The sequence below is a fragment of the Orbicella franksi genome, chromosome 10, assembly GCF_964199315.1.
Source record: "Orbicella franksi chromosome 10, jaOrbFran1.1, whole genome shotgun sequence".
In the NCBI taxonomy this organism is placed as follows: Eukaryota; Metazoa; Cnidaria; class Anthozoa; order Scleractinia; family Merulinidae; genus Orbicella; species Orbicella franksi.
In genome coordinates this window covers 12,697,839-12,722,656 of record NC_138154.1, presented here as the reverse complement: position 1 = coordinate 12,722,656, position 24,818 = coordinate 12,697,839, and the positions used below count along the sequence as shown (strand labels likewise).

Below are 24,818 nucleotides of genomic sequence, written 5' to 3'. Positions count from 1 at the left end.
AACACAAAACATAAAACTTCTATTTCAACACGATAAGAATCAAAGCTACAAAGCTTGTGGGGTCGTGTATACTATTACATTAAAATACGTTAATTAAAATATATACATGTCAAATACATGTAATTCGTTGCGTAAGATTTTTGTTCAGTATGACTGTCGTGTCATGTTTTGACGTTAACTCAGCATGAATTCAAAACTTAATTGTAATCTTTGTTTACGATCAATATTTGGCAAATTCGTGGAGCTCTGTGCGGCGCACAAATTTTTTACTCTATAACTAAGTTTCCTTTTCTAAACGCGCTCAATAGGGAGGATGTTCTTAAATACTCTATTGAGCCACCCTAAGAGGCTGTCGCCGTAAGAACGGATAGGACAAATTTCGGACAATGGCCGATTGGCATCATTTTTTCAGTGAAAGTCGACCATTATCAACCAAATCGCCGAGAGAGGAAGCGCTTTTAATGAATTCGCTCACCAATTCTGGTTTAAAACCCTTTTGCACGGAAATTTCGTTCAAAAATGGTGCGTGGAAAGAGTATTTCAGACTATATAGACGTACGTTCGAATATACTGTCCGAGTGGCTGGTCCGGATTTGGCTTACTTTTTTGCCATGAAATAGACTATTCACAGTCCCCTATTTTTCCGTGAGATCGTAGATGTCGATCGTTGAGTTCGATGGGCCGCCATCTTGGTCTCTTGATGCGAGCGAAACTGGGGAAAGTACAAAATGCCCGTGGGTAGTGGCGGTTGGGCTTAATAGCGTGGGGGTGACGGGGCGGAAAAAATAGGGAGACTGTAACAGCTTCACTCTGTCTGGTGTTCGCTGCGTTAGTTGCTCCAGCAACGGCAACACCTGATTGGTCGAAGGGACAATAGAGTTCATCAGAGCGTAGCAGAGCGTTGACAACTTGAGTGACTTCGTGGCTCAGGCCAAAATGGCATCGATTTCAAGATAATTTTGTGGAGAATGTTTTGATTTTGATCGTCTGTCTGCTTCTTGTCTTGGAGGATCGGTATTAAAGCGCGAGCAAAAGGAGGCCGTTTCTCGTTTACTCGTAGGAAAGGATGTTTTGGCGGTTCTTCCAACTGGTTTTGGCAAGAGTTTAATATTTCAAAGTTTCGTTTTGGCGAAGGAAATGGCTGAAAGCTCTGTTGGTTGTTCTTATTTCCGACTGAAATTTTACAGTTAATGCCACAAAGACGGCACGCATCTAAATGATTGGAATTCTCTGCGGGCTTTGCCGCTTTTTTTGGAGTCAGAGAAGAGTTCTTCCGTCCCGCATTCATTCGACTCAACTTAGTAAACCTTCAAAATGTTTCGAAATTCACAACACAGTTACATGTATTCATATCATCATCCCTGATTTGACAGGTTTTTTCTCAGGGGAGGAGACTGTTAATTGATTTGATTAACGGAGGCGCCAAACTGGCGGCCGCACCCCTTGAACACGAGACAGAGTGAAGCTGTTACAGTCTCCCTATTTTTTCCGCCAGCCGTGCCCTCCACCACTCCTACCAACGGGCATTTTGTACTCTCTCCAGTTTTGCTCGCATCAAGAGATCAAGATGGCGGCCCGTCGAGCTCAACGATCGACATCTACGATCTCACGGGAAAATAGGGGACTGTGAACAGTCTAGCCATGAAAACAAACGTCGAAAACGCGGTCAAATGAGATTGACGCAATCTGGACACCACGGTGTGCGAGATACCATGCGACCGCAAGTGGACTTGATACATCTGTCATCTAAACCTTGGTTACCGACCTAAACCATGGTTGATCACAGGGTAAAATCGAACTTTTACCTTGGTTAACTTTCAATTGTCTCGGGCGGCGTTAACAATTTTCCAGGAAATGAACACATCACAGTCAGCTGAAAAGTTACGCAGTCAATAATAAATTCGGTCTAGCTCGGGTGCATCGTGGCAGAGGTAAAGTTAGTTGTCAAGTTGTGTATTAATGAAAATAGCTTCGGATTGGCAGCTGAAGCGTATTGACGTTTAACTAGACAGTGTTGGCCTATATTTAGTTAAAAACAATGGTACGTGATTGTCATAAATTATCACGGATTAACGAAGTTTGGATGCTAAATTTAGATCTGAGAGAAGCCACAAGAAACCACAGCACCGCAAATAACTTTATTTTACCGAACACCGTAGCGTGGAAACACATACAGCGCACACCGAATGGTTTGAGATCACCGCAACATCGCAAGTTGGGATTTTATTCACCGCATCACCGCTTAAAAAAACAAAAGAACACGCTTAAATTTTGGCCTGTAGGCAGCTTTAAAGCTCCCATTCGATTTGCGTTCATGAAAATCTTCTCGCTCGCCCAAAGTACAGGGGACCCGAACACTATAAGCAATAACATAATCCTTTACAAAATAAAGGCAATTTTATTTACCTGTGTTCCTGGGTCTGTTTTAGCCGTTTAGAAGGGAGTTGACTAGAGTTGACTAGAAGCAAAGGTACCCTGGGTACCAGAGGTTTTTTCTCGCGCACGGGGGACGGAAATACTTCGCTTCGCTTCGGCGGCCGAAGGCCGCCGGCACGAGCGGTGAAACCGGTTTACATTTCAAATATCATGTTGTCTGCCGCTTTGTAAATGCGACAATCCGATTTCACCGTCTCGAGTTTTCACTATCTTCATTAACTATTAACTCTCATCGGGCGGGTTTTCACTACCTTCATGAACTATTAACTCTCATCGGGGGAGAGATTCTCAAATATAAAATCCTTAAACCTTCAACGCGGGCCGGTGACCATATGAAATTATGCAATAATATTGCATAATCTCACAAAAATGTATACAAACAAGATTTGTTGCTCACTAACCTGATAAAAGAGATAACGTTTCGCCACCACGATTCTCCCTGCAGTTTTCTTTCTACTCTTGTTCACTAAATGCTCCACGCCATTCAAAGAGGGTTTTCATTCGCAATTTAGTCTTTGACCGTTCCAAGATATTAACATCGCCTTTTTTTGCAGATGTCTGATAATTTGGAAATCTGAATATTGAGCCTGACTGTTAATCCATTTCCAAAGTTCAGAGTACTGGGGACAAGTGGTGTTGTACTTTCAGCGATTCCGCTACAGTAAAATGTCTCGTTCACCAACCGGAAAAGCACATTTTCAACGAATCTCTCGACTCTTAATATTTGGAGGCAAAACCTTACTAAGAGAGATTTTTGACATCAAATGCCCACCATATTATCTTAACCAAATGTTGCAAGATCAGTCAATAGTGGAGAGGCTCGAAGGAGCAAATCTCACCACGCCAGAGTGGCACTGTCTATATCCTTCCCCAGGGGTGTGCGGCAAATCAGCAGACTTTGATATTTCTCTGCTCTTAAAGTTGCTCAGCGCCATATGTAACCTTACCCCTCCTGCGACAGGCTGGGTTGCGCGGCCAACTAATGCAGACCACAGTTTAGCTGCAGATTTGGTGAGAATTAAATATTATCGTAACCTACTCGGTCACTCGAAACAAAGCATGACGTATGATGAGTTTGTATCTCTTTCGGAAGAGATCAGTGACTCTCTGTTGCGAATTGCAGCATACATTGGCCCTGAAAAGAGAACTGAATGGCAAAAGCTCATTCATAAACTTAGAAAGGATCCACTGATAGTTCAAGAAGTGAAAAATACAGAAGAACTGCTCCAGTGGTATGAGAACGATACTGAAACTATGAAAGAGTTTATGCCGGTGCTGGTCACCACAAGTGAAGTCTGTTCCTTCGAGACAATACTTCTAGAGTCAGGCCAACGCCTCAGAGATTTGCTGAGAAAGGACTTGATAGCCAATACTCGAGGAGTCCAAGGAGTGCAACGTTCGAGTTTGAAAGTTGTCGAGGAAGGGGTAGAAGAAACAACACATATGGCAGAGACCGTGGATCAAGAAAAATTCCGGATCAAAGATCAACAAGGAGAGTTGGATCAACCCACAAGCAAGGTCGGTTCCGCAGTTGGTGGATTACGGGGAGGTAGGGGCTCGCTAAAATAAATTATCTATTTCCTCAGATTTTGACTTTTTTGTTAGTGTGTCATGCCTACACTTAGTTTATCGTCCACAACGAAGTAAAAATGACTGTACATGTATTAGCCAGCTTAAAAAAGCGGAAACGCAAAGACCGTTAATGCCAAGGTCTTTAATTTTTTTCCTTTGCAACATTAATATTCGAGTTGCAACTCTAAAAGAGGCAAGCTACTCGAAATCGACTGGCTTCTTCCAATAGGTTATTTGTTTTGTCGCTGGATGAAATAAATTAATTTTGATTCAGAGCTATGATTTTAACCATTTCAGAGTAACTCTCTCGGTCAGTTCTCATTTCGACGGCGTGTTTCGTTTCTACTGCTTGGTATAGCAATCAGAACCTCTCGAAGCGCAAGTGGCAGGCGATATCTGCCGGCTTCTCCCAGTCAGCAATTTTTGGGGGTTTTTAGGTTTAATCCAGAGCTACTTTGAATATAATTTTTGATTATGTTTTCACAGAAACTTTTGTGGTCAGTTCTTAATTCAACGCTGAGTTTTGCTGTTACGGCTTGAAAGAATCAGAGTTAGTTAAGTGTCAAGTAAAAAGTTTCGCACGAATCTATTCAGTTTGAGTGTTCAAAAGGTAATTTTGTGTCGCGCTCTTTCTGTCCCTGGCTAAATTTGTGCATGGTAGAGTCGACCATTTCTTTGGAAAAGTGCAACTATGATAACATGGCGCTCAGCTTGACCCATTAGGAGGGGAAAGCCCCCTTGGTCAAATAGAGGCAGTATGCATGATCAAAGATTGTGTTGACCAATCTCCTTTTGTACCTGTTGTCGACGTGGCTCTAGAAATTAAGGTTTGATTTGCGCGAAACCTAACAGTCATCATATTATCTCTTCTATTTCTTCTAGTTGATTTCCCCTTCGGGAGTCAACCCATAAGGGCACATAATTTTATTTGTTTTATTATCTTATATACTTCTAGTTGTCATTCCTACTTTTGACGTGATACGTATATCAAAAACAAGTGCGAGTGTTTCATCAGGGGTTCCAAACACCGAGAAACAGATGAAAGCACGAGGCCGAGTGCTTTTATCGTTTCGAGGTGTTTGGAACCCCTGATGAAACACGAAGCACGAGTTTTCGATATGACTTCTCAAATGAAACAATACAGATTTATTCAGTGTCACATACTTGGCATTTTCTTTTTAAAATGCTGTCATATGCATAAATTATTGTATTTCGCCAGTTGGTATTACATGTGCGAAGCCGAAGCGTTTCGGTTTAGGGAGCCCAAAACTGTTGTGGAAGAAGAAGATCTAGCAGATAAAGCTATTCCTACCTCCACGAAGTATAAGAACAAATAGGCTGTAACCATTTTTAACGAATAGCAAACTGCGCGAAAGGTTCAAATGCCTGTATTGGATTGCGGAGGCATGTTTAAAGATTATGATCTGTACAAGGTTGGAGTACTGTCAACTGGAATCGAAGATATGGATGCATTGTCTTGGAATTATTGGCTGAGCAAATTTGTCATGGAAGTAGCGAAAAAGAGTGGAGAAAGGTATCCTCCAAAGACTGTGTATGGCATCGTATGCGGAATCCGACGCTACCTTGAAGAGAAGAACGGAGGCTGCCTCCACTGTTTTTCAACTTATTTTTTACAAACAGTCAAATTCATGGCTATAGCACCAGAACAGCCAATAATTATCGCGTGCATCATTGCCGGACTAATCTAAAAGAATTCACAATTCTTTACCAAGGTCCAAAGATCTGGAATTTCCTTCCTGTTACAATCACTTCATTGTCAAGTTTTCCCAATTTTAAGAAAAATCTGCTAGAGTTTTTAGTAAAAGAATTACTGAATTGGTAAAGCCGCACACTGTTGCACTATTTATGTAACCGTATTGTTACGTACGAGGTGGCCCCAACTAAAAGCCTGATCGCCTCACATTAAAACATTTATAAATACTGTATATTAAGTCAAAAGGCAAATAAACAGAATGAATGAATGAAATGAATGAATGAATTAAATCCGCTCGATAATTGCGACAGAAGATAAGATATTCAACATTTCTAAAATTAAAATGACCTTGTGGCTCTAACAAAATCGGTTTATTATTTGAATGCTCATGCTATTTTTTTTAAAGGTTTGTCCTGTTTCGTCGAGCACTGGACGCAGAACTGAAAGATGGTACGCGAGAAGGTTTACATTTGAAGAGCAAGATTGTTCTGAAATGTAATGAATTGTCGAAAAGGTCATTGAAATGCAAGTGTTTGATCTGAGATCAAACACGGTTTTGAACTAAGATCAAAACTCTAAAGATCTTGATCTGGTGTTTCATTGGGCATCAAGATCCATCCACCTGACGCAATTGGGTGATATTTATTGGCTGGCCACTTTGTGAAATATTAGTGAGTTTGAGAATATGATGTGAAGTAACATCGAAGTGTCGTCAATTACTTTAAACAGCTTTTAACTGTTAAGAGTTTTCTTGTCTTTTAAGAGCGTTCTAGCGCTGAACTTTGCTGTAGAATGTTTTTCAAAATCTCTTATACTTATACCTATACTGAAAATCGAAAATTATTCCGAATTGCTAATGGGTGTGATCTTAAGAAAAAGTTTTGTTGACATTGATAAAAGGAAAACCAAAACTCTCATGGCTTCAAAACATAACTTCAAGACACGTTTTGGTATTAAATGGGGCATTTTTATCAGAATAGTGTTCTTCTGTTAGTCTAAAATTGTGTATGAAGTATGACTTGAGGTGTTTTCTCGAGATGACACATACAAAACTTTACTACTCTTGTAGATACCACTTGCCATACATCATACTTTACGATATTGGTATATATTACAGCTATTGATAATCGTAAAGTAAATATTGCATTGTTTTCTTATTTTAATCTTGTCCAATGGTTAAAGTAAAAAAAACTTCATGGTAGTTGAATGGGGAAGTGAAGGTGGATAGTATTTACAGAAGTTTTAGTTTTTAGTTATTACATCTTATGTATTGCGATTAAAGTTTGTTTTTGTTTGTTTCTTTGCTTTGTTTGCCGGCAGCACGCATTAGGCTCTTTATCAAAAGTGAAGTCATATCAGGACCTGACTTACGAGGAAGATCTTCAGAGGAGAACGTGGTTACGCAGGAACCCCAGGGAGAGGTCCACGGCGCATTCGTAGGCCAAACAGAATTACACCAAAAACAAGCACCAGGTTCCACAGAAGTCCCAAAGGACGAAACAACAACACATTTATCAGAGGGACCAGTACAAGAGGGAGCCCAAGACATCAACGATAAGGTGGAAGAGGAACATAAAACCAGAATTCAAGAAGCCCAAAAGAGATTAGAGCACTTGAGTTTAACGGGAATCAAGGCAGGGCTGGAAGGAACAACTCGTACAATAAAAAGCGAGGTTCGAGAGAAAGCCCAAGATGTCAAAGGCCGACGTCAAATGTCAGACGTCAAAGGTTTCCAAACACGAGTGGAGCGAATGAGTTTGGAAGATACCCACGGAGTTCCGGAAGGAGGCCAAAAGCCTGCACACATGTCAACTCTGCCCACTGGTGAAAGTAAGCTAAAATGTTTTTTTTTCTGTAAATATCAGAATTAATAGGATTTTTCTTGCTTGTAGTCAATTCTACCACAACCAGGAAAAAATTAATTGGATAAACCTTTCTAAAGAAACGACTGTAAGCCTCAAAGGACAGGAACGATTAATGCCTATTCAGCCCAGGCTATTTTTAAAACTTCTGCCACCGGGGAGACATCATACGCCAACCACTTCCCCTGACATAACTTCAATAATCTTTAGCACCTCTCTGTGAAACTGACAGTGAAAGCGACGTAAAGTCGGTTACCCATGCCATAACTGATTACAGGTGCAATGTTTGGCTATTTGTATAGGTAGTCAAATGATTTCGAGTGCAATTTGGAATAAATAAGGACAAGAAGACTTTTCAAAGACTACTTTTTGCGAATAAACATTAAGGTTATCAGAAATCAGTTGAATTTAAACTCGATGCATGCATGCATAACGCGATAAATGGATTAGGTTTCCATAAGCTTAGCTTTCAAGCAATAGCTTTCATCATGTTTAGCAAAATACAGAGAAACACGGACTTCATAGCCTTCAACATAAGTGAATAAATCCCTCGTCCAACGGCTCGTGATTTAGTGGCGGATGTAGCTAAGGGAGGGAATGGAAAAAGAAGAAATCAGAGAAGGAAGAAAAGCCGGCAGGGCAAGCAAAACACTCCCCCCGCTTAGCTCAAGGTCTGGATCCGCCACTGTGATTTACAAGCTTTCCTCGTTTTCTCCCAACATCGCGAGTGAATTTATATATTGCGCCAGTAAACCCATAGAAAGAGTGGTCTATTGCTTTAATAAATCAATCATGCAACTTAATTATCGTAAAATATCATGATTTTTCAGTGTCTCGCAGATCAATTATTTGCCTCCACCTTTGAATTCAGCAAATAATTGATCTGCTCACCACTGGTAAATCACGATGCTTTGCTCATTTTCCGGTGTGAACACAAGAAAGTGGATCTGCCTCTTTGGCCTTTTTGCCAGAGTCTTTGCTAAATTGAAGAAACTAAGCAAAAGAAGGTAAGAACCATGGGATAAGCTTTGTCTCGATTTATTTTGCTCCAAATTCGTGGGGTCAAAACATTCGAAATAATATCAAGGCAACAGAGAGGATTATAGAAAAGACTTAGGAAGCTAATTTTCTCTCTCTAAAGCCTCTCAGGCCCAAACAGTGGAGTCCTCGCAATAGCCAATTTTGTAATTTTTTTTTTTTTTTTGGCAATTGGCCTGAGATGTCTTTAACATCCCTGGCCATATCTTTAATTCCCCAAATGGATTCCACAATATTTCAGGAAAAAGATTAACTCTGGGAGAGATTACGAATGTAGTCGTGAAAAATGCCGGCAGGTATACAGACGATTTTTTATTAGTTTATAAAGCTCAAAATAATTTCGATTAAATTTTATGGAGTAGATAAATGGTTCTATGGGCTAGTAGAATTTCATTTGAATTGATTCACATATACCTGATAACCAGACTCGCTTAGTTTTACTTATATATTTCTGAACCAAGTTTGGCAGATGAGCTTTCTTTGTTCTCCAGTTTATTTCAATTTGGAAGTTGTGACAAAATGTCTGATTATGACGTCATAATTGATGACGTCACCACAACGTGCTATAATTTTTTGTAAAATCTGATAAAAAGATTATGTCATTGGAAAGGCCTTGACTTGAGGAGTAAAATGCCGGAAACCGTTTTTTGCTATGATGATTATTTTTCGAGATATGGTAAGTTAAATCTGGCACATCACATGTGCAACATAGCTGCATTTGCTGGAACAAAATTACGGCTCCAATTTGGGGATTTTTCTCAAGGGGGGGACCCCATATTTTGCAGAGTTATTTTTCACATTTAAAAATGCCATATTTCATTTAATTTTTGTGATATGGACAAAATTTTTTCAGGTTTCAACTCTCCTTGATGTGCTCTTTCGAACACATTGTAAAAAATATGCATATTAAAAACTTCAAAAGTGGCAAAAAACATGACGTCATCACTGTGACGTCACAACTTTGACATTTAGTGACATTTTTCACGTAAATATAATTGGAAGTAGGTCTCCTGCTCATCTGCCAAGTTTGGTGTAGAAAGAGTCAATACTTTTTAAGTAATGTGAAATAATGTGAAATACCCAAGAACTGACGAAACATTTGGGGGGTGGTTTGGCCCCTACGTCGACCTAGACTTTTTATTTCAAACTTCAACAACCAAACAGACGGCATCATGCAGAACACAACAAAAAATAAGTCAAGCTAAAAAAATAATGAATATCATTATAAACTTCCAGGTCTGGGTTGTTCGAAAGCCTTTTAACGCTAACCTTGTGTGGGTTAGGAACAATATAACGTTTCTTTCTGTTTCTTTCCTTAAGTTCTGCGTCTCATTGCTTCCAATTACTTGTTAAACACACCGCCTAGTCGTAAGGAAGATGTCGATGACTTCTTGACTTATATGAAAAGAATGCGCTTGCTGATAACTGGCGTGGACGTTGGGAGCGTGATAATCACAGTGGTATGTACTTCTCTGGAAATACTTGAAGGACTGTGGGAAGATTATAAAACAGGCCACCTGAATGAAGTCGCGCAAAAATTCCTCATAACGGCTGATGTTATCAAGGAGTTCGGTGAGGTAAAGGTCACCCTAACTATTTCAGAGGAGGATTACAAAGCTGGTCGAGCAGAGTTTCTGCAATTTTCAGGTAAGCCTTAAAAAGCTTTGTTGCAACGCATTTTTCTTGAAAAGAATCTAAAATAATGTGACAGTGCGAAGACGAGATTAAAATATACTTGTTGCGCTGCTTTTTAAATGCAAGATTTTCGGTATTTACAAGCAGAGGTTCTTAACATCCTTGGAATTCTTAAACGAGAATACAACTGTAGATACTCGGTCTAAAATACAATGTACTACATTGCTGATCTGAACTAACTCATCATTTTGTATTGACACTCTATAAGTTCTTTTTTTGTTGGTGTTTTTGTTTTTCTCCTTTTGTGTTTGTTTGATTTCTTGGTTAATTAACACCGGTAGACAGCTGTAATAGGGATTTTTCAAAATTACGATTTAGAACTCCCAGTTATTCAGAAACGGTAGTTCAATAAGTGAGATCTTTCTTTGCTTGTTCGATTTTTTTTTTTTTTTTTTTTTTGCAGGTGGGTCAAACATGCAGCAGGATACAGTAAAAAAGAGAAAGGCATCAGTTTCACTCACAGAGTCATTGGGGCGTAAAAAGACCAAAGTTTTTGATGATAAAGGTATGATTCGCAAGTTTGGTTTCTATTACGCGCTAGGTTAATTAGCGATAGATTTAAGTGTCATTGTCTTTCTGAGAAAACCGAGCAGGACCAAAAGATCGAGGTAGGCTGTTTACCTTCATCTTTTCACAGTATAAAGCTATCCGAAAAGAAAAACAACCATGACATTTGGCGAGGTAAGCGTTCGTTTTTCTTCGAGATATATATTTGAGGTCTTTCGCTTTAATTCTACGGTTTTCACGAGGTGCCAAAGACCGCTGTCGAATCGTTAATGAGCATGACCCAAATTTTAGCCATTTTCTACGAGTCGTGTTTCAAAAGTGCGGCAGTTTATTTCCACAGAAAAACATTTCTGTGATAGTCTTTTACACTATTATCAATATCCAGTTTAGTTAAAATTGGTATCTACATGCAAATCGGAGTAATTGGTCTCGCAAAGTCCCAAAAAATCATTTGTCAGAAGTGTTTCCCGCCAAATGTTTGTGAAGGTAATCATACGGTTTCGAGTTCAATTTGGAATTAATTTGTACGAGTGAGTTTTTCAAGAAGCTGAAATTGCACGGCGAGTGCAATTTCAGCTTTTTCAAAAACTCACAAATGCAAATTAATTCCAAATTGAACGAGAAAAACCGTATGATTACTTATTAATAATATAAACATGAAAAAAATTCGCGTGGAGGAAATGCCGGAAGATCTCTCTTGAAGCCATTTTTTCTAACTCTGTTCAAAGTTTCCGCACAAAATTTTCGTCATCATTTTACGTGATATCTCTTGGCTTAGAAAATTTCCTATTGTCCTTCAGCCAATTATAATCCAGAATTACGATGTGTAATTTGCACTGGTGTTACCCTTTTTGTACTGGTGTTACACTTGAACTGCACTGCTCTCAGCCAATCGGATTCGAGTAATTTTTTCATGTATATTATTAAGCGAAGAATATCCTCTTATTTCGACATTCTAAGATTGTTATCCATGAGTTACTGAAGGATCTGCAAAAAATACTTAGTTGGACTACAGAATAAAATATTTAAGCAGAAATGAAAGACAGCTAAAATTGACTCGCCAATAAACAAGCCACTATTTTACGATACCTTTGATCGGTCGAAACGAAAATTTTCCCGGCGAATCGTGGAGTATCTTTCTTGTTAACATCCGAAATGATTTCCCGAATTTCTATGGCTCTCTGAAGTAAATTGAAATGAAAGTTTCCCTCGCAAGTACGATCCAGAGAAGTATGGCCGATACAACAATGGCCGTGTAAGAACACACCAAAGTACCTCAGAAGCTGCTGTTCGCCGATTGGGCAGAATAATACAAAGGATTTTTCTGCCTAATGAGGAGGCAGCATTGGCAGAGCCGTTTAGAAATGGTGTGCTAAGAGTCGGTTCCCAGGGGCTTTTCCCGCCTTACTTGTAAACCGTCGACGGTTAATTTTTTTGCCCGATTTATTTCCTCCCGCCCCAACTAACTGCCCCTGGGTGTCCGAGGATGAGGCAGTGAGGCCTGGGTTTAAAATTCGGCTCTACCTCTGGTCTCTAAAGCGCATGCCTCACCAATGCATCGTGCATGCGTAGAGTAGGGCAGCTGAACACATGGTAAAAATTTACAAAAGTTGTCGTCGTTAAAAGTTAGCACGGATTCCATGATTTCTACGGCGATGAAATCACAAACAAACGAACACACCGTTCGCGGTAAACCCACAGTAAAGGACGTTAGGCGTTTTCGGAACGGGTCGTTCTGCAAGCCTCACGAGAGATCAGTTTACGAGCGAACATTTTGAGTGAAGTTATCAAGAATCGTGTTATACCAAAGGAGCTATCAACCGGGGCTATCCACTTTTCAACTTGATAAAGAGCATCGTCAGAAGCGTCATCGTATTTTTAAACGTGATCGTGAACCAAGCAAAATCCCAGCACGAACTCAAGAACGTCTGAGCAACAAGAGCAAAAAGGTTTGAAAATTTGTATACGAATGTATCTGTTCGAGTACACCTAAGTAAAATGCACAGAGACACTTCGTAAAAGTATAATAAAGTTAACATCTCGAACTAATTGACATTCTCTCGTTATTTTCTGGCAACAGAGTTACCTATGTGTCTCTACAAGAGTCAACCCCATGTAGCGAATTATTGTACATTTGAGCTGAGAACAAATATAAATTGTGTTCACATGACGTCATCAAATTCTCAAATCCAAAACTAAAGAGTCCCTAAAGGTTTTATCCAATTTTCCAGCTCAGTAGCGTCCTTCGTTTGGAAACCGGCGCATTTTGAATTTCGGAGTTAAGGCGGTGCGTGATACAAAGATAAGATCGCGTTGTTATACACTTATCTCGTGATATTTAGCCATTTTAGGAGTTAAAATATTAGGAAAAGTGCCTGTGTAAATGTTTTTTGGTTTGGTTCAGATATTCAGTCAACTAGATAGCCAAAGTAAGTTCTAGATGTTTGCTTGCTTGAGAAACGCAAAAACAAAAAATCAAAGGAAACTATGAAAAAGTCGTGGATACATTGCTTACAAAATGAAGAGGTCTCCTTTGATCAGCCGACATGCACTATATGTTTGACCGGGTTTTGAAGATAACAAGGTCATTAAAAAAGTCAAAATAACTCTGCCCTTGCAGCACAATATATACAGGATCTTGTTTGTTACAATTTAAACGCTAATCCCACTCCAAAAACTAAACTAATTGAAAAATTTCCGCTTAACAACTGCTCGTTATTTACAATTTTCCTGCAACACCTCGACCTCCGGGATTTTTAAGAATGGCTGACTGTTAGGATCGAGAAACGCCGGTCAACGACCCATTTGGCAAATCGCTCATATTTTGCACAAAGATACCCTTAGGTGACCTGATTCTAAAAATCATATTATAAGGTTCCAGCGAATTTTTATTTTTCAGAAATTCCCGAAAATTTGAAAGCGCGGTCAAAGTGCGGTTTTTCATGTAATAAAATGACCGAAATAAGGTGCGAGGACGAAGCGCTGCTAAAGTCTTAAAATAAATTAAATTGATTTGAAACTTCACACAAATATGGGACAACCACTCTAATTTATTCCTCGTTTTAAACTAATCTCAGATATGTTGATATAGTGGTTTTCCAAACCATTTTAAAAACACCTATGAAGCGTGTGAAAAATAACGGCAAAATATAGGTCATGTTTAACAGCATAAAAATGCATCTGGTACCTCACTTTCCGATTATTTTACTTTAAAGCCTTAAAATATCATTATTAAACATATACCATGCCAAGTTTCATGCTCGAACTCGCAGTATTTCCCTTTGAGAAAAACGAAAATCTATGTCAATGTGTTGGGTGCAAATAACACAACAATTGTACACGAACAATAGACAAGTCAATTTCAAAAGCGAAAGTAAAAGGCTATCATTAATCAATCAATTCAATCAATTCAATCAATTAAGCAACTCACTGCTATCAGTAGAAACATAATGTCCTCATAATGTCCAATACATAAAAACTGTTTTTAGACGTTTTCGATCAAAACATAGCGCGTTAACTTTGTTTAATTTCCTGTCCGCCGTCATGTCTAGTTTGTCATCGCGTGTATTTCCTTAATGTAAACAACACTGTGAATGGTTCTCATAACAAACGCACAGAGGTTTCCTGGAACCTCGATGTTTTCGATTCACCAAAACGCTTTAAGTTCGTTAAGACACAATTATGGGTCAACTTGGAATGCTGTTTAGCATTAAGGACGTTAAAGGACTGTAAATTAATCGAGTTGAAATATCTTGAGGCAAATCAAAATCGCGCCCTTATTCTAATTGCTAAACTGCCGATCTCCGTTCAAGTTCAAGAAGTCGAGAGTTTAATTCGGCAACGTATCACCGGTACAACAACAAAATCAAACCGAGGTCATCAAAAGTGTAAGTTTAAAAGTGTAGTGGCAAGTTCGAAGTAAATTTCGCCTATATAAATTGGAAACAAGAAGTGGAACGGTCTGACCCGAAACAAATAAACGAAATATTAATACGACTAATTTAATCCGAAAATGTTACAGAAAACATACCTAAAAGCCGTCGATTCCCGTCAATACCACTCCACATTGCCTTAAAGAGGCCAAGCTTTCTGCTGTAAGAATCAGGGGCCTCATGAATCTGTTTTTATTATATCAGCAACCATGCTGCATGGCTGATATTCGAGACTCAGTAAAAGTTGTCACACAACCGTACGAGCAGCCCAGTCACGCTTTCACTGTTTCGCGCAAATGCTCAACATTTCGCAATTACAAGTTTAAAGTAGTGACAGTAGATTGAAATGCGCTGTTTAAAGCTGTCCTATCCAGGAGCAATTATTTCTTGTTCTTGAATGGCTTTTAATTGTAGCTACAGTCGGGGAGGGGGGGGGGGGGAGTACTCCCGGAAATTTCGATTATCTGTATGCCGTGGAAGATTAAGTGGTCTCTAGCTCTTAACGCCAACACTGAAACACCAGATGATTCTCGAAGTATCACAGGGATCACTAAGCAAAATAATTTTGAGTTTAGCTCCGCTGAGTCAGATACCTGTTGGCGCGCATATTGCATTGACCGTGGACAGGTGGAAAAACAGTTAAACCGGAAAAGCCTGTTGCACATTGTAATTCAGCGTTGTCCAACATGCAATCGGTCTGGTTGTAATGCTAATCGTATTTGATAGAATCTCAAGTTTTCTTTCGACACATACTCACGTACTGGGGTGGTGACATACTACTAGATGGGCGTGGCCGGGAGCCACGAGTCAAGTCAGTCAACTCGCAAAGCTCAACCGAGAAGAGTGATAGTGAACCACTGGTGGAAGGACTGCATATTGTCCCTACGCCTTATCCTAATAGGCCTCTGTGTTATTCTAATGAACTGATGCTGTTACAATGATACTATTTAGCTTTGTGAACATGCTAATGGTAAAGGTTTTCTTTTGCAGTATAAAAGAATCATCAATAAGTAGTTCTTTGTGAAAAACTATTTTAAGGAAAGTAAGCTGTTCGCGACATCTATGTTTTCAGATGTTCTAGTGTGATTAGTGTGTTAAGGCACTGTTGCGCTGCGCCTGCACGCAGTGTCGGAAAAAAGTACGTTAGATCATCTGTTTCTAAGTTGATAAAGGCAAATTAATCGCTGCAGCGAATTTGGAAAGGTTGACGATTCCAACCTCGTTCCCAGAGTCTCTCATCTTACCACCCTCTCGTTCCCAAATTCGCTGGGAACGAGGTTGAGACGATTCGGCCGTTAGTTTTTCCTCTAAAGGATCTCCCTCCTCTACTCCCTCTCCCTCTCTACAAAAATTTGACGATCCTCCCCCCCCCCCCGGCAAGAGATGTTTGCTCAATACCGAAGAAGTCAAACATCGACAGTTCCTAAGAATACTTCCGGCAAGTGCAGTTGTTAGTAAAATACTTCACAAGCGGTGAGTATGGAGCTATTCCGCGCACGAATGGGAAAGGTATATCTAATCCCATGTCTTCGCACCCGCACCGTAGCATAGGCAGTTTCACGTTCTTTAGGCCACCCTCCATCGCCAAGGCACAGGGGTCTTGCTGGTCGTATACCAAAGGATGCTGGAGCTGAACTATTTCTACAACTTCCTTTACCTGACTAAAATTGCTCTCCTCTTAAGATGCCTGAGCATGCATCTCATCAGGATCACTTTGGCGCAGAGCGTCACTTTGTGAAAGAAAAACTAGCATCTGAAAAAGACGAATATTATAAGGGTCCCAGGCTCTGCGCATCTCCCGCGCCACCATTTCGGCGTCAAGCTTTCGGCCTGTCGTTTGACCAACGCGGGATTTTCCCATGAGATACAATTGCTGCTTGTCATTGACTGCCCTGAGAGCTCAACCTCCTTTTAAAGCAGCAAGGACTTCTTGGTGACCTACTGTGGCTTTGAGTTAAGCGCCAACGCTTGCTCCAAGCAGGGTTTGTAGCACATTTTGGTTAAGTCCATAAGGGAATGTCTCTCCAGGGACTAAGTACATTTCTCCAGTGACAAGTGCCTCTCTAAAGTAGACAGCCTATGAAAGACAGGAATGCAGCTGCCTTGAAGGCATTAATACACCCTGTCGTGCATGGTTACTATCCATGGAAACATCAGCAGACGCTTCCTCGGTCACACCCGTTGATACTGGCACTGATGTTGAGGTCGCAGTGTTCGTACCTCTTCACAAAATGACCTGAAATCTCCTTCAGAGAACGAGGCTTCCAGCAGAAATAAACAAAGAGGGATGTCTGACTAAATTGCAAAAGAAACCCCTGACCATTAGCATGTTCACAAAGCTAAATAGTATCATTGTAACAGCATCAGTTCATTAGAATAACACAGAGGCCTATTAGGATAAGGCGTAGGGACAATATGCAGTCCTTCCACCTGTGGTTCACTATCACTCTTCTCGGTTGAGCTTTGCGAGTTGACTGACTTGACTCGTGGCTCCCGGCCACGCCCATCTAGTAGTATGTCACCACCCCAGTACGTGAGTATGTGTCGAAAGAAAACTTGAGATTCTATCAAATACGATTAGCATTACAACCAGACCGATTGCATGTTGGACAACGCTGAATTACAATGTGCAACAGGCTTTTCCGGTTTAACTGTTTTTCCACCTGTCCACGGTCAATGCAATATGCGCGCCAACAGGTATCTGACTCAGCGGAGCTAAACTCAAAATTATTTTGCTTAGTGATCCCTGTGATACTTCGAGAATCATCTGGTGTTTCAGTGTTGGCGTTAAGAGCTAGAGACCACTTAATCTTCCACGGCATACAGATAATCGAAATTTCCGGGAGTACTCCCCCCCCCTCCCCGACTGTAGCTACAATTAAAAGCCATTCAAGAACAAGAAATAATTGCTCCTGGATAGGACAGCTTTAAACAGCGCATTTCAATCTACTGTCACTACTTTAAACTTGTAATTGCGAAATGTTGAGCATTTGCGCGAAACAGTGAAAGCGTGACTGGGCTGCTCGTACGGTTGTGTGACAACTTTTACTGAGTCTCGAATATCAGCCATGCAGCATGGTTGCTGATATAATAAAAACAGATTCATGAGGCCCCTGATTCTTACAGCAGAAAGCTTGGCCTCTTTAAGGCAATGTGGAGTGGTATTGACGGGAATCGACGGCTTTTAGGTATGTTTTCTGTAACATTTTCGGATTAAATTAGTCGTATTAATATTTCGTTTATTTGTTTCGGGTCAGACCGTTCCACTTCTTGTTTCCAATTTATATAGGCGAAATTTACTTTGAACTTGCCACTACACTTTTAAACTTACACTTTTGATGACCTCGGTTTGATTTTGTTGTTGTACCGGTGATACATTGCCGAATTAAACTCTCGACTTCTTGAACTTGAACGGAGATCGGCTGTTTAGCAATTAGAATAAGGGCGCGATTTTGATTTGCCTCAAGATTTTTCAACTCGATTAATTTACAGTCCTTCAACGTCCTTAATGCTAAACAGCATTCCAAGTTGACCCATTATTGTGTCTTAACGAACTTAAAGCGTTTTGGTGAATCGAAAACATCGAGGTTCCAGGAAACCTCTGTGCGTTTGTTATGAGAACCATTCACAGTGTTGTTTACATTAAGGAAATACACGCGATGACAAACTAGACATGACGGCGGACAGGAAATTAAACAAAGATCGAAAACGTCTAAAAACAGTTTTTATGTATTGGACATTATGAGGACATTATATTTCTACTGATAGCAGTGAATTGCTTAATTGATTGAATTGATTAATGATAGCCTTTTACTTTCGCTATTGAAATTGATTTGTCTCTTGTTCGTGTATAATTGTTGTGTCATTTGCGCCCAACACATTGACATAGATTTTCGTTTTTCTCAAAGGGAAATACTGCGAGTTCGAGCATGAAACTTGACATGGCATATGTGTAACAATGATATTTTAAGGCTGTAAAGTAAAATAATCGGAAAGTGAGGTACCAGATGCATTTTTATGCTGTTAAACATGACCTATATTTTGCCGTTATTTTTCACACGCTTCATAGGTGTTTTTAAAATGGTTCGGAGAACCACTATATCAACATATCTGAGATTAGTTTAAAACGAGGAATAAATTAGAGTGGTTGTCCCATATTTGTGTGAAGTTTCAAGTCAATTTAATTTATTTTAAGACTTTAGCAGCGCTTCGTCCTCGCACCTTATTTCGGTCATTATATTACACGAAAAACCGCACTTTGACCGCGCTTTCAAATTTTCGGGAATTTCTGAAAAATAAAAATTCGCTGGAACCTTATAATATGATATTTAGAATTAGGTCACCTAAGGGTATCTTTGTGCAAAATATGAGCGATTTGCCAAATGGGTCGTTGACCGGCGTTTCTCGATCCTAACAGTCAGCCATTCTTAAGTTACCATAAATATTTTTTTATATATATCTGGTTTTGTAACTGCGTTTCTCCTTCTATGCCACAAGAAAGTTTTGGTTGGATACTGTGGACTTATAAGTTGTCCTACTGATGTTTGCAGTCGTTTTGTTTATTTTTGATTCATAATTTTGCTGATATAGTGCTAGCCCGAGAGTACAAGTAGGTTCACTCATAGTTTCGCACATAAGATTCACTCACAAATTGAGCCTGGAAGTGATGAACTCCCTTTGAGCTTAGAGAATTGACGAGCCAATGTCTCAGGAAGTTCAAAGACTCTTCGCAGTCAACATCTACACACAAAGTTAAACCTTACGTCTTTCAAACAGCTGCTAGCAATGACTCGCTTAAACTCGTGCTGACCTCAACGAATATCAATCGAAGAAAAGCCGAAGCGTGATTGAACGTATTACGTTGCGGCATCACTTCGTAAATTAGATACGTCGGAAAATCGATATTGGTCGTTGACATATCGATTAGTTTACAACTGAGTGAATGGCAAATTGGCATGGTCTGAAATCAAAGGTTTTTGTGAGCCAGCTCATGGATGAATTGGATTAGTCTAGAAAGAGTATTCGAATAAAAAAGAGCAATTGGTGGATTGGGAGTATAGAGTTTTTGCATTGTCACACAATAAAAAATAAATCAAAAGCCACTGAGTGGATAAAGTCAAGAAATCATGATATTATAGACGATAAATAAAGAAGACAGTTCTCCGAGTTTAAGGTGTGTGCGCTCTCCCAAAGTTGAGATATTCGGCGAAATGTTCCGCGCAAAATTATAGAGCTCAGTATGGAGCCGCCATGTTGGAGGACCTCCTTAGTCCTCCAGTGTGGCGGCCGGAAAATAGGGTAAACATCTGGAACTTACTTTGGCTATCTAGACAACTGATTATCTGAACCGAGCCAAAAAACATTTACAAAAGCATTTTTCCTAATACGTTAACTCCTAAAACGGCTAAATATCACGAGATAAGTGTATATTTATCAACAAACGTGATCTTAGCTTCATGTCACGCACCGCCATAACTCCGAAATTCAAAATGCACTGGTTTCCAGACGCACGACGCCATTGAGTTAGAAAGTTGTAAGCAGATATAAATTTAGTACCTCTTAGGCCTGATGAGGATAAAACCTTTAGGGGCTCTTTAGTTTTGGATTTGAGAATTTGATGACGTCACGTGAACACACTCTATTGAAAGTTTTTTTTTAAATGTTGAAGACTCCAATAAAACGACAAAATATAGGTCCGCAGAACATACATGTACCTACATACATTTACTTGATCCATAATTAATTATAGTTGTTAATTTTTGAAATGTCTTTATGAAAGCCTTTTTGAAAGCTCAAGTAGTACATGTACAGTGTAACTAGGCAAGTAACGGCAAAAATCAGAGACTACAAGCTGTTTATACAGGCTGCTTTGGCGCTGGAAAATAACTACTGTTATCATATTAACTTGTACATGAAGTGTCAATTAACTTTTACAGTTTTTTACATAATGAAGCCATTAAATGAGAGTTCACCATACTCGCCAGTCCCAAATTCACACCCAGTCAGGGTAGTTGGTTATATTACGTATAATAGTTGTGTCAGCATTGCATTTTGGGTCAATGTAATTTGGTTGTGGTCCTCCTTTAGTTAACATTCGACCGTTGCATTATGAAAAGGCTGTATTGCAATTATGCAAAAAGTATGTCACATGGTTTTGACTTTCATAATTTTACGACAATCAGCTGGAGAATGCCAAGAGTATATTGCACGATTTTACTTTAGTGGGTTACAGATATTACGAGGGATCCACTGTAAGTTACGAGGTAAAAGTTAAAGTCTGCATACGAGCCAAGAGGCCCACCAGGCCGGAGCTTATCCCGGCTTCTGTAATATGAAGCGACCAGGAGTATTTCTACTCTCCCCTGGATGGAATGCTAGTCCATCGCAGGATTACCCCCAGCATTAAGTTCGCCGGTACCCATTTGTACACCTGGGTGGAGAGAAGCACTGTGAGAGTAAAGTGTCTTGCCCAAGAACACAACACAATGTCTCCGGCCAGGGCTCGAACCCGGACCGCTCGATCTGGAGACTAGCGCACTGACCATGAGGCCACCGCGCCTCCCGAGGTTACGAGGGATCCACTGTAATAGGCCCTTTGCACGATCCGGTAGTATGGTACAAAATGAGACATGCTGGGACGCAAGTTGCACAGTAGGACTTCCAAAACAAAGGCAGGTCAAGGAGGACTGGTACGAGTTGCTTTGTTTTGGAAGTCCCACTATGCAACTTGCATCCCAGCATGTCTTATTTTGTACCATGTGACCGGGTCGTGCAAAGGGCCTATTGGCTAGGCTGTAGTGGTCTCCCTGCCTAATAATAAATGTAGGTATAGACGCTACAGAAATCGATGCCACAGTTTGAATGCACAGGCTGTAATCATGGTTCGCATAAGCGCGAGAGTAAATAAGAGTAATTATGGGTGTGTGTGATGTACTGTGATATGATGTGATTCAACTGAAAAATAAACAAGACAAAAATACCTAAGTACAAAGATATAACTGCAAACTAAAAGCGGGGAGAAATAAACTCACAAACTGTGACGAGTCCGGCAGGATAAATCTATTGACAACAATAATTCGGAACTTCACAACAGTGGAATTCTAGTCCGAAACGCGGTAGAAACCGGAAAAAAAAACTAACCGCCAGCCGCAAACAAGCAATGACAAAAGGGCACCAAATTATGCATAATGATCGGTTAAGTACTAATGTGTTGGTTACGTAATTCCCATAGGTAAGCGGCACACAAACACGTGGAATGTAAAATACTCAAAGAAAATTCTATTTGCTACAATTTTTTTTTGTATATAAGTATTTTAATTAGTAAGGCGAAGTTGAATAAATAAATAAAAGATATTGCCAAATCTTGTTTGTTTTATGCTTTGGCAAACATAAACAATTTGATTTTAGCTAGCTCGTAAGTGGGAATAGAGAGAAAAGTATTTCTGCAAATATTATAAGAATCATTTCAAACAGTTTTCAGCATCCCTCCCAGAAAGGGCTACTTGAAAAAAGTTTGGCTGAAAATGGTACACTGCCATGAAATCCCCTGGTAAATCTTTTGCCAAAAGAGTTCAATTTTGTTTCTATTTTGAGCCCAAAGTGAAGAGGATGTTTTTGTTTACAATTATATAAGTTTTCTCCATGTAAATATGCCCAGGGGCAGGGAGAAGGGACCTAACCAAGTTTTACACAAGGAGGCTCTGCCCCAAGGTCCAAATCCTTTCCCTTTTGTTTAGTGTTTTTTTTTTTTCCAGAAAACGTTACCCTGTCACACAGATTACATTACATAGCAGGAAAATAAGATTATGCGTACATCACCTGCGATAGTCTCCTCCGCAGCCGTTTTTTGGGATGTCACGCAACGCTCCCCCCAAAGAAACGGCTGCTCACATCCGAACCACATTCTTTTCCTTTTGTGTTTGTGGTTTGTTTGCGCTCTGTTGAACAGACCAGTCACATAATAGCAAAGTGTGAATGACGTAAACTTTCGCGCGAAAAGGTCTGCGGTGCGAACACGCGAGGGATTTCTGGTTTTTGTTTCACGCCGCACGTCGCCAAAAATAGGCGGTGTTCGCAGGTTACGATCATGACGGACGAAAAAAATTGTAAATGAAAGTCCTAAGTACAAGTGCTTCATGCGCTCATCGCTATGTTCAGCTATAAATGAGACTATATATTTTCTCCAAATGTCAAATTGTAAGCGTCAATCAAGGGCCAAACACTTCCTACAGATTGTAATCAGGCCGGAAAGAGCGGCATTCAGAACTCGATGTCAACAAATCGAGCGAAGCTACTTGATTTCCTGGTTCCTTTATTAAGTTAAAATAGATATCTTCCTTCTCGACAGTAATTTTTTAAGTTGAAAGCTTCTAATAATTAACTTGAACTTTGAAGAGTCTTCAGCTACATAGAAAGCTCGTGCAAGCGTCGCCGGTATTTTTCGGCGTCCCTAAACAAAAGCCGGAAATCTGTATGTTTATTTGTGACATCTCCCACGACGGAATACAAAGATAAAAAACATTCCCTGATTGGACAAGTTTCAAAGGGCGAATTTGGCGCGAAAACGTTCTTGAAAATGGAACGGAAGCGGTGATTGGCTAATTTCGTGAAAGGAATGTTGTTCGGATGTGAGCAGCCGTTTCTTTGGGGGGAGCGTTGCGTGACATCCCAAAAAACGGCTGCGGAGGAGACTACACCTGCGACTATGCCTGTTTGACTTGTGTTTGACATGATTGGACAGTAAATCTCACTCACAAAAAGTAGATCTACACAGTCTCTTGGACGCCAATATTTGTTTATCCATGACTCAAATTTTAGGGCATGTTTACGTGATTGTATAGTACCATTCATGAAGAAATGTTCACTCTGGTCGAGCTGCATAGAATACAGAAGAAATGTAGTGTGAAGGGCAACAAAGTTAAAAGATAAAGCAATTTGAATTTTTTGCTTGAAGTAGGCTTATTTTAAAATAGGTTACGACAAAACCTCCTTACTATCCGGCCCACGAAAGGCTCAAAAAGGACAGACTACTGGAATAAACATCTCAAGTACTTGATGGTAGATCAGGATTGCCAGCGGCAATCTTTCTTGAGTTTAATGTTACCGTTCGTATCGTCGCAGCTTTGTACATCGTCTTGTTTTCCGCTCTGAAACTTTTACTTTCAACAAAAGTTATTTAATGTTGTTCCCGTCAATATTCGGCACAAAGCCCCTTCAATGCAACGAAATTACATCCAAATTAGTGAGTTCAAAATGTTTGTGATCCATGAAGTAAATTGAATTACATTTTTCACGCAACTAAGTTGCTCTGAAGATTAATTGAGATATTTTTGAGGTGGTTCAGGCAAATTTATTTTCGTTAACCCTGCCAAAATGTAGTTGTATCCGTGTTAAGATAGATGAGAATTTGAGTCAAGAATATCCACAAAAACAAGTTGAAGACATAATTGATCATCGCAGCTGTGTACACACCTTAAGCAGTTGTGAAATTAAAGCCTGAAAAAAATTCAGGCCTGAACGGGATTCGAACCCATGACCTCTGCGATAACGGTGCAGTGCTCTACCAGCTGAGCCAAGTGGGAGCTAGTCACTTTCTGAGTTCGTGATATACCGTAGAATTCCGAAAGTAACGGCCCCCGTTACTTTCGGATTTAGCAGGCAAACGGGGCCGTTACTTACGGGTAGCCGTTACTTTTGGGATGGTTAACAAACGTTTGTACAGTAACGGTCGTTCCAGACAAAGCGGACGCGTAACACAAGAAATTAAACGTTCCGTTTAGCTATGTCTCTAACTACCCTCACAAACAAAGCGGACTCTATAAACAAAAAAAGGCCCTAAACGTTGCTACTGTTGAGCGAAAGTATAATGGTTGCTTTATAACGCAATGCAACTGATAACACCACAGTAAGTCATTTAACTCTGCTGCTAGACAAATACAACTTATAAATCACAGTTTCAAGAAAAATTCAGTTAATTAAGTTCGAAATAAAATCAGTTACAGAAAACTCTTCAAGTCAGTGTTCACTCATGCAGTCAGGTTGTTCCATCCGCATGAAACAACA

The 24,818-nt window shown here is 39.9% G+C and overlaps 1 protein-coding gene across 1 annotated transcript in view; it reads left to right on the top strand.

The window, feature by feature from the left end:
• Nucleotides 1-24,818, top strand: part of LOC145501648 (uncharacterized) — an 84,521-nt gene that overhangs the window by 12,491 nt on the left and 47,212 nt on the right. The window contains exons 2-5 of the mRNA XM_081481076.1: nucleotides 2,991-3,985; nucleotides 7,043-7,552; nucleotides 9,943-10,269; nucleotides 10,721-10,822. Of these exons, the coding sequence (XP_081337202.1) occupies nucleotides 3,103-3,985; nucleotides 7,043-7,552; nucleotides 9,943-10,269; nucleotides 10,721-10,822 (1,822 nt within the window). The 5' untranslated portion in view covers nucleotides 2,991-3,102. The remainder of the gene's footprint in view (nucleotides 1-2,990; nucleotides 3,986-7,042; nucleotides 7,553-9,942; nucleotides 10,270-10,720; nucleotides 10,823-24,818) is intronic.